The 9706-nt window shown below is 46.5% G+C and overlaps 1 protein-coding gene across 3 annotated transcripts in view; it reads left to right on the top strand.

Annotated features, from left to right (window-relative positions):
* Window positions 1-2479: 2479 nt before the first annotated feature.
* TRIM37 (tripartite motif containing 37) overlaps window positions 2480-9706 on the top strand; it is a 54814-nt gene continuing 47587 nt past the window's right edge. For 2 of the 3 annotated variants that reach the window (XM_029081993.2, XM_029081992.2), the window contains exons 1-4: window positions 2482-2768; window positions 6494-6595; window positions 7508-7548; window positions 7999-8115. In XM_029081993.2, coding sequence (XP_028937826.1) covers window positions 2748-2768; window positions 6494-6595; window positions 7508-7548; window positions 7999-8115 — 281 coding nt within the window. In that variant the 5' untranslated portion in view covers window positions 2482-2747. Of the gene's footprint in view, window positions 2769-6493; window positions 6596-7507; window positions 7549-7998; window positions 8116-9706 lie in introns of all 3 variants that reach the window. The other variant, XM_039914429.1, reaches the window with a different exon arrangement.

Raw genomic sequence — 9706 nt, 5'->3', positions numbered from 1 at the left:
TGGGGTAGATAGGTCTCACTTGGGGCTCACAATCTTAAGTAGGAGGGAGAACAGGTATTGAATCTCCATTTTGCAGATGAGAAAACCGAGGCACAGAAAACCTAAGTGACTACATTAGTAGCCAGTAGACTGTAAACTCTTGGTGGGCAGGTATTATCTTGCCAGCTCTGTGGTGTCCTTGGTCAAGCGCTTAGCATAGTGCTCTGCAAACAGTAAGTGCTCAGTAAATACCATTGATGGCTATTAGAGGAAAAAGGCATTGAGCCTTGGTGAGGTGGCATGAACTACAGCGATGCTAAGAAATCCCTAGCCCGCTGGAAGATCCCACAGCTCTCTGAGGTGAGTGGCTAGGAATGAAGGGAGGCTGTAAACTCGTTGTGGGCGGGGAGTGTGTCTATTTATTCTTGTGTCTATGTATTGTCTTGTATGGACATGTCTTCATATTGTCCTCTCCTAAGCGCTTTAGTACAGTGCTCTACTCACGGAAAGTGCTCAATAAACACGACAAAGAAGGTGGGGGTGATGCAAGCCGTGCCCAACCTAGGGCCTGGAGGAAGAGTGGGCAGGGACTGTGTTTATGGCTATATTGGACTCTCCCAAGTGCTTAGTACAGTGCTCTGCACACAGTAAGTGCTCAATAAATGATTCAATCAATGAAGAGTTAGCGTTGCCTTGTACCCTGTCTGCAACCAGAGGATCAGGTTTCCGCTCCTTTCTCAGGTTCAGTCCTGGGGTTTCCCTTTCCACCTACTCTCCTGCCCCTCTCCCCAGAATCTTGGCTCTGTCATTTGTCTGCTGTGTGACCTTGGGCAAGTCACTGGACTTCTCTGTGCCTCAATGACCTCATCTTTAAAATGGGGATCAAGACTGTGAGCCCCACATGGGACAGGGACTGTCCCACCCGAATTGCTTGTATCCATCTCAGCTCTTAGTAAAGTGGCTAGCCCATAGTAAGCGTTTGACAAATACCATAATTATTATTACTATGTAGATTTGTGGGTTACACCGCAGGCAGCTCCCTGAGATCGTGGGAGGAAAGGTAAGGTGTGAAACTCCAGGCAGAGTAAGAAGTTTGGCTACTTGGACACCCTCAATCCTGCCTCATCCCTGTCCCGAGTGTAGCCAGAAGACGGCGAGTGGGGTAGGCTGGACTACCTTCAGCCAACGGGCTGCCCCGTTTGCCAGTCACATTTGGGGACTCCCAACAACAGTCTTTGCTTCAGGGAGGGCGTGAAGATGTGCTGTGGCAAGCGGGGGTGATTGGGCAGGGGGAAGCACAAGGGTGCCTCTTTGATAGCCCAAATCTCTTGTCGTACAAACATCTGCTTGTACCCTCAATTTATTCCTTTTTTGTGTAATATCTGTTTCTGAATGAGTTGTTTTTAATGAAATAGTCAAGCTGGATCTGAGAGTTCAGTGGTAATAAAACCATAAACTTATCTATTGTTTCCTCTTGCTTTGGGTGCTGCTGTGATTTCTTCTGTACTTATTCTTAAACGGTGACTCTGCCATCATGTGGAAACTCAGCTCCCCATGGTTCGTTGTGGAGTTAGGTGAAACCACCGGCGATTCGGAGCGGACAATGAAGTTGCTTTCTCAGAAGTAAAACTTTCCAGGGCTGGGATGGCTTCTGGAAATATGGGTTTGCCCCATATTGCTGGTGACTTTACAGAGTCTCAAAGCATACCCAGAGGAGCTTAGGGTCCCCAAAGTCTACTTGGCAGATAAAACTACAAGCAAAACATTGCAAGCAAGCAGTGTGGCCAAGTGAAAAGAGCCCGGGCTTGGGAGTCAGAGGGCATGGGTTCAAATCCCCGCTCTGCCACTTGCCAGCTGTGTGACTGTGGGCAAGTCACGTCACTTCTCGGTGCCTCAGTTACCTCATCTGTAAATGGGGATTAACTGTGAGCCTCACGTGGGACAAACTGATTACCCTATATCTACCCCAGTGCTTAGAACAGTGCTCTGCCCATAGTAAGCGCTTAACAAATACCAACGTTATTAACGTCTCTGGGCCTCGGTTCCCTCATCTGGGAAATGGGGATGAAGACTGGGAGCCTCACGTGGGACCCCCTGACGACCCTGTGTCTACCCCAGCGCTTAGAACAGTGCTCTGCCCCTAGCGCTTAACAAATACCAACATTATTATTAGTCGAGTTGGCACACAGGCCAATGCCAAAATGATTATCACTACCGCAGCCAGGCTGGGGCCATGAGCCCTCTGTGGCAAAGACAAGGGGAACATGGTGGGGGAGGCAACCGCCGCTGGGCCCCGCCCTTTCCCAGCATGCCGCGGGAGCGGCACGCGGCACTGCGGTGGCCCGCGAGGAGGCTCGTGCGAGGGGCGGGGAGGGGGCCGCGCGCATGCGCCTCTCCCTCCCCGCCCATTGGCCGTTGCCCGGCGCGCGCGCGCTCGGCCCCGCCCCCCGGTGATCACGTGGCGCGGGCCGGCGCGCGCGAGCGGGAGGCCGAAGAAGGAGGAGCCCCAAGAAGGAGGAGCCCCGCAGGCCGGGCGGCCCGGAAAGATGGCGGAGCGGGGCCGCCTTCGCCTCAGTCGCCGCCGTCGTCGCCGCCGCCGCCGCTAGGCCCGTGGGCATGGGGGCCGCCGGCGGGGGACGCGTCGGAGCCCCTTGACGGCGGCGCCTTCCGTCGAGCGGTTGTGGGCGGGGCGGGTGCCGGCCCCCGCTGCGCGCGGCCTGACGACGGAGTCCGCGGGCCGCCGAGGGGGCCGCCGCAAGCCCAGGGCGATGGACGAGCAGAGCGTGGAGGTGAGGGCTCAGCGCGGGCGGCCGGGGAAGAGCGCCGGGCCCGGGCCCGCCTCTCCTCAACGTCCGTCGTCTCCCCCGCGTCCTCCCCGCGGCGAGGGGTGCGGGGCCTTCTCACATTTCACCTGCCCCACCGCTGGAATAACAAGAATAATGCAATCTGATAAACGCCATCGTCATCGTAATGGTATTTCTTAAAAAAAAAAAAAAGGGATTTGTTCAGCGCTTCCTATGTGCCGAGCACTGTGCTAAGCGCCTGGGTAGATACAAGGTCATCAGGTTGTCCCACGTGGGGCTCATTCATCCCCATTTTACAGATGAGGCACAGAGGCGTTAAGTTCATTCAATAGTATTTATTGAGCGCTTACTATGTGCAGAACACTGGACTAAGCGCTTGGACTGTAGGTGACTTGCCCGCAGTCACCCAGCTGACAAGCGGCGGAGCCGGGATTCGAACCCAAGACCTCGGACTCCCAAGCCCGGGCCCTTGCCACGGACCCACGCTGCTTCTCCAGTTCTCAAGCGCCTACTATGTGCCCAGCACTGTTCTAAGCGCCGGGAGGGGAGATAGACGGTCATCGGGTGGACCCTCGTTGTCCCCATTTTCCACATGAGGTCACTGAGGCCCAGGGGAGTGGCTTGCCCAAGGTCACACACGACAATATTAATAATAATGGGCTTACAATGGGCTGGGCATTCATTCATTCGATCGCGTTTACGGAGCGCCGACTGTGTGCAGAGCACTGTGCTAAGCGCTGGAAGGGCTCACAGTCTTCATCCCCGTTTGACAGATGAGGTCACTGAGGCCCAGAGGAGTGAAGTGACCTGCCCAAAGCCACAGGGCTGGCAAGTGGCCGAGCCGGGATTAGAACTCACTACCTCGGGCTCAATAAAGACGGTGTTTGTTCAGCGCTCACTATGTGGCAAGCACTGTTCTAAGCGCAGGGGTATTCAGTCGAGTTTATTGAGCGCTTACTGTGTGCAGAGCACTGTACTAAGCGCTTGGAAAGGACAGTTCAGCAACATAGACAATCCCTGCCCAACAACGGGCTCACATTCTAGAAGAGGGGAATGTAAGTTGGGGAGCTCGTCCCACGTGGGGCTCACAGTCTTAACCCCCATTTTACAGGTGAGGTAACTGAGGCACAGAGGTGTCAGGGGGCTTGCCCAATCCTCAAGCAGTCCTCCTCAATCCTCAGTCAGTCGCCGGGCTTTCTTGAGTGTCTGCTGTGCGCCGAGCACTGTGCTAAGCCAGAGTACAGTGCAGCAGAGTTAGTGCACTCATTCCCTACCCGTAATAATAATTTGTGGTATTTGTTAAACACCAAGTGCTGGGGTGGATACAAGCTAATCCGTTTGGACACAGTCCTTGTCCCACGTGGGGATCACAGGCTTGACCCCCATTTTAAAGATGAGGCCCAGAGATGTGAAGCGACCTGCCCAAGATTACCCAGCAGACAGATGGAAAAGCTGGGATTAGAACCCAGGTCCTTCTGACTCCCAGGTCCGTTGCGCCAACTGCTAAGCCGTGCTGCTTTTCCCTAAGCTCGTCGCGGGCATCGTGTCTGCCAACTCTGTTACGTTGTACTCTCTTAAGCGCTTAGTACAGTGGTCTGCATAGGGTGAACACCCAGCAAATACCATTGATTGTCTTGTACTCTCTTAAGAACTCTGTACCTTGCTCCGCACATTGAGCGCTCAGTAAATGCCATCGATTTTGTTGAACAGCGCTCTGCACAGTGTGCGCCCGATAAATACCATTGATTATATTGTACTCTCCAAAACTATTAGTCCAGTGCTCTGCACACAGTAAGTGCTCAATAAATGCGATTGATCCCAAAGAGCTTACAGTCCTGTGACCCAACGACTGAATATTTTTAACAAGGGGAGCGAGGGGCTTTATCCCCCCCACTTTGTTGCTCGAATTCTTTGCTCCCCTTCCTCCTTCCCGCCCCCAAATCTCAGGGTAACTAACGTGTGTTATTGCTGTACTCAGCTCCCTTCGGCATGTTTGCAATCCCCTCCCTGTGTAGTGAAGAGCTATAAATCGTGAAAGGGGCAGACTTGCTGCTCGATACCAGTTAATTCATGCTGTCTACCTTTAGTGAGATAGGCATGCCTGTTCTCTAGGATCTAGTATTTTTAAAACTGCTCATCATCTCTAATCAAGGGGGAATAAATATACTTAATGCTAGTGTAAGCATCATTCCCAAGGAATTTTTAAAAAGCCTATTTCTGGTGTCTCACTGAAAAAGTTAAATCTGACCCCAACACTTTAAGGACTATTTTTGTCCCTTCATATCCGGCGTTAACTGCCAAGTTTAGGAGACCTCAAATGGTGAAATTTAAGTCCCTGTTTCCTGCTGTTAGGTGAATCAGTTTATGGCAGAAGCATAGGAACACCGACTAAATGATTTTAAAATAATCTCCGAAGGTGGAGATTATTGATTTTTTCCATTTCTGGGTGTAGAAATACAGTAAAGGAGGTTTTTTTTTTAAAGTTTTAGATAGTTGAAAATCATGTAGGAGCCAGTAAAAGTATTGATTCTCTACTTCATACCCACGTGTAGTTAAAATGTTAGCTATTGTTCATAATTTTAATATAGTGTTTAACGTGTGAGAAGCAGCATGGCCTAGTGGAAAGACTTGGGCCCGGGAGACAGAAGACCCGGTTTCTAATCTTTTGTCTGCCCCTTATCTAATGTGTGACTTGGGGCAAGTCACTTAACTTCCCTGTTCATCTTTGGCAAAAATGGAGATTCAGTAACTGTTCTCTCTCCTTGGACTGTGAGCTCCATGTGGGACCTGATTATCTTGTATCTACCTCAGTGTTTTGTACAATGCTTAGACATAGTAAGCACTTAACTAACAGCACAATTATTATTATCAAATATTTAACTGATAGTGAATGGCATTTGTTTCTTGAAAAGTTATACTCGAATCACAATCTCTTAGCATTGCATAGTATTTTACCTCCTAGGAGTTCAGAATACTTACACTTAAAACTTAATAGGGGTAAATTATTACTATGGAGAAATTCAAACAAAATGGGGACAGTTATATGCTCAAGGTTGCAAAGGTAACTTTTTTTCCATGATATGTTTTAGGACTTACTATGTGCCAATCACTGTCCTCAGAACTGGGGTAGATATAAGATATTCAGGTTGGACACAGTCCATATCCCCCATAGGGCTCACAGTCTTAATCCCCATTTTACAGGTGAGATAACTGAGCCTCAGAGAAGTTAAGTGACTTGACCAGAGTCACACATTGGTAGATGTAGGACTAGAACCAAATCCCCTCACTTCTAATTATATTCTGTCCATTAATGTGCGCTTTTGTAAGAGTGTACATTAGACTGTAAGTTTGATGCAGGCAGGGAATATATCTGTTGTTCTGCTATATTGTTCTCTCCCAATTACTTAGTACCATGCTCTGCACACCGCACTCAATAAATATGATAGACTGAGTACAAAATGTATGTGATATAGAAAGAAATGAGGAGCAATTCCTTGGGGTTGCCAGAGTTCCAGCTGCCCACTGATCCTCAAAATGATCTTCTAGAAGACTAGTAATAAAAGAGAGAGGTCTCAAGGGATCTGCAATGTTCCTATCTTAAAATGAACATCAGAGTTATATAAAACTCCATTCCAGAGATAGAACGTATTTGTTGTTAAGTCATTTTTCTGCTGAAAACCATGTCACTGTTGTAATCATCATTTCTGCAGAGTATTGCTGAAGTCTTTCGATGTTTCATTTGTATGGAGAAATTGCGCGACGCTCGACTGTGTCCACACTGCTCCAAGCTTTGTTGTTTTAGTTGTATTCGGGTAAGTTCAATTTTGTAAGCTTAACTGTGAGATGTTGCACAGCAGATATAGTGTTCTAAGAGAAGTGTGAGTCTTTTTACATATTAGGGCTAAAGCTGGTATTAAATGCTTTCTATTTGCTAAGCACTGGAGTAGGTTTGAGATAATGGGATGGGACATAGTCCCTGACCCAAATGTAACTCACAGTCGAAGAGGGAAGACAGTTATTTTAAATCTTCTAAATTTACATTTTCTCGGAAATTATGTTTCTTGGTGAATTTGGCTTCAGAAGCACTATTTTTTCTGAACCTAAATCATACAGGGGAAAGTAGGAAGGAGGAAGAGGTACTATTGATAAATGTGCTGTGTTGGCAAAAATATTTGTGGGCCTTAAAACTTTGAATTTTAGCTCAGCTCAATGGGCCAAAGGAAAAAAGAAACCCAAACACTCTTTAAAGACTTGTACATGTACAAAATTGTAGCTTCTACATTTAATTTTGTTGCTTTAGTAAGTAAATTGATATATCTACTATGTCTCAAGATCAAACACCCAATCAAAAAAAATGTAAACTCTATTTAAAGTATTGTGTGGTTCACGTACATTTTTAGGTCCCAAATGTGTTCAGTATTTTATATCTCCCCACACAAGATTTTTACATATGGACTTTTTAGTAGAGAATGTTTTGAATGATATTACTGTAGTTTAATTCATTGATGTAATCAGTGTATACTTAGAACCAGTAAGCTGGGAGACAACTTTTCACTTCTAAAAGTCTGCATGTAAAAAGACTTTTGAGGAAAACTCGGTGTATAAGTAGGGCAAACAGTCAAAAGGAGCTTCTGAAGGCAGAAAGAAGTAATAGAATTGAACCATATGACACTTTATGTTTAATTATATACTTAAAATTTTAACTATTCCTTTTTTTCCTAAAGCGCTGGCTGACAGAGCAAAGAGCTCAGTGCCCTCATTGTCGGTAAGTATTAAAATATTTGGAGGTGGGACAGGGATGCGCTCGGGGCAGATTCTTCTTCCTATCTGCCACTGAACATTTGTTGCATTCATACAGAGGGTGAAAGGAACCAAAACTTGTCTAGGTATGAGTTAGCACACTAAATGGTCTGTCCAAAAGCTGTCTTGAGGCATTAAATGTTAGCCTTTTACCATCCACCTTTTCCTTTCAGAATGTCTCTTATGAAGTTTGTTACCCATAAACGCTGTGTAGTTTGCTACTCTTGTGATCGTTAAAATCAAGTTAATCTAGGTACCATTATTGACTGAAAATTATTGCAATTCACTATTTTTAGGTTTCCCTTTATCCCAAAAGATGCTAGTGAAATTACAGATTTCTGAGAATTTTTAATATTTTTATTTATGAAATCCCGAGTTTTTCACTGGGACAAAAATGTGCTTTTTTTTTAAATAGGGCTCCACTCCAACTTCGAGAACTGGTAAACTGTCGGTGGGCTGAAGAGGTCACCCAACAACTTGACACGCTTCAGCTTTGCAGTCTCACCAAACATGAAGAAAATGAAAAGGACAAGTATGTAAAATGGGTTATTTTCATATTTTATATTTTTAGAAGACCAGACTTTATAAAGCAGGTCTCGAATCCCACTGTAGGCCCTACAGTATTCTAAAATGAAATGTAGAATAAGCTAGCATTGTGTCAACTAAGCAGTAAGTTGCCAACACTTCAATTGTCTTGAGACCAATCATCAGCAAGAGAAGAACATGCCAGACTTTTACATTCTTTTCTGTGTAGTTTAAAGAGATTAAACAGCCCGGGCCTGGAATCAGAACACCCGTTTTCTAATCCTAGCTTTGCCATCTGCCTGCTGGGTGAACTTGGGTAAGTCACAGTTTCCTTATCTGTGAAATGGGGGTGAAATACCTGTTCTCTGCTGCCTGGATCATTTTTCAACAAAAATGTTCAGTCCATGTCTCCCCATTCCTCAGGAACCTCCGGTGCCTGCCCATCCACCTCCACATCAGACACTTCTTGCCATCAGTTTTAAAGCTCTCAGTCAACTTGCCTCATTCTATCTCACCTCAATGATCTCCTGCTGCAGTCCAACCCACACGCTCTGCTCCTCTAACACCAGCTTACTCTCTGTCCCCCAGTCTCTTCTGTCTCGGTACTGACCCCTTTCCCACTTCCTCCGCCTCCATATACGTCAGACCACCCCTTCGGGCCCACCTTCAAACCCTTATTAAGCTCACATCTCCTCCAAGAGGCCTCCCCTGATAAAGCCCTCTTTTCCCTATGCACGTGGATTTGTGCCCTTTGGGTATTTGATATTCACCCCACAGCCTTTACATACTTATCTTTAAATCATATATTATAAATTGCTAATTCATATGCCCGTCTCCCCCTTTAAACTACAAGCTTGTTAAAGGGAAGGAACATATCTGCTAATTCTGTCGTACCCTCCCAAGCACTTAATACGGTGCTCTGCCCATAGTAAGCATTTAATAAATATTGATTAATTGATTTTTCCCTCCCCATTAGATCAAGAGCCCCATGTGGGACGGGGACTGTGCCCGTGGATTATCTTGTATCTATTCCAGGGCTTTACAGTGTTTGCCACATGATAGGTGTTTAGCAGGTACCACAGTTATCTCCGATCAGAACCTCACTTGCTGTGTAGATTGGAAGAAGTTGAGGGGAGCCGGACCCATGTGGCCTTTGTACTGAGTCCTGTACTGAATGCTTGGGAGAGTACAAAAGAACAGATTTGGCAGATGTGCCCTGTCCACAGGGCGCTTACAAGTTTAGAAGACTGTACTCCTGCAGACAGGCTTGCATTTAGTAATGTTTTTTCTGCCATGAAATCGACGACTTGGGGTGACCCAAGGGAACTACTGCTTCGAGCGTTTTGACAACCTCTCTTCCTCTAGGTGAGGAGACAGTAGTAAGTTGTCCTAGATTTCTTGCTAGCTTTGATAAGATTGTAGAAGGCTTGATTTAAGAGATCGGACCTGCATTTTATTATAATTTACTGATTCACTTTTATTAGATGCTTTCTGCCCCTCTCTCATATTTTCAAGTAGATAATAAAGTGCCGTTGCTAAGTACCAGGCACATTGCAACTGCAGATCAGTAGTGTCACCTCTAATTTATTGTTACATAC

Source organism: Ornithorhynchus anatinus, chromosome 17 (genome assembly GCF_004115215.2).
Source record: "Ornithorhynchus anatinus isolate Pmale09 chromosome 17, mOrnAna1.pri.v4, whole genome shotgun sequence".
Taxonomy (NCBI): domain Eukaryota; kingdom Metazoa; phylum Chordata; class Mammalia; order Monotremata; family Ornithorhynchidae; genus Ornithorhynchus; species Ornithorhynchus anatinus.
This window is presented reverse-complemented; position numbering and strand designations above follow the sequence as displayed.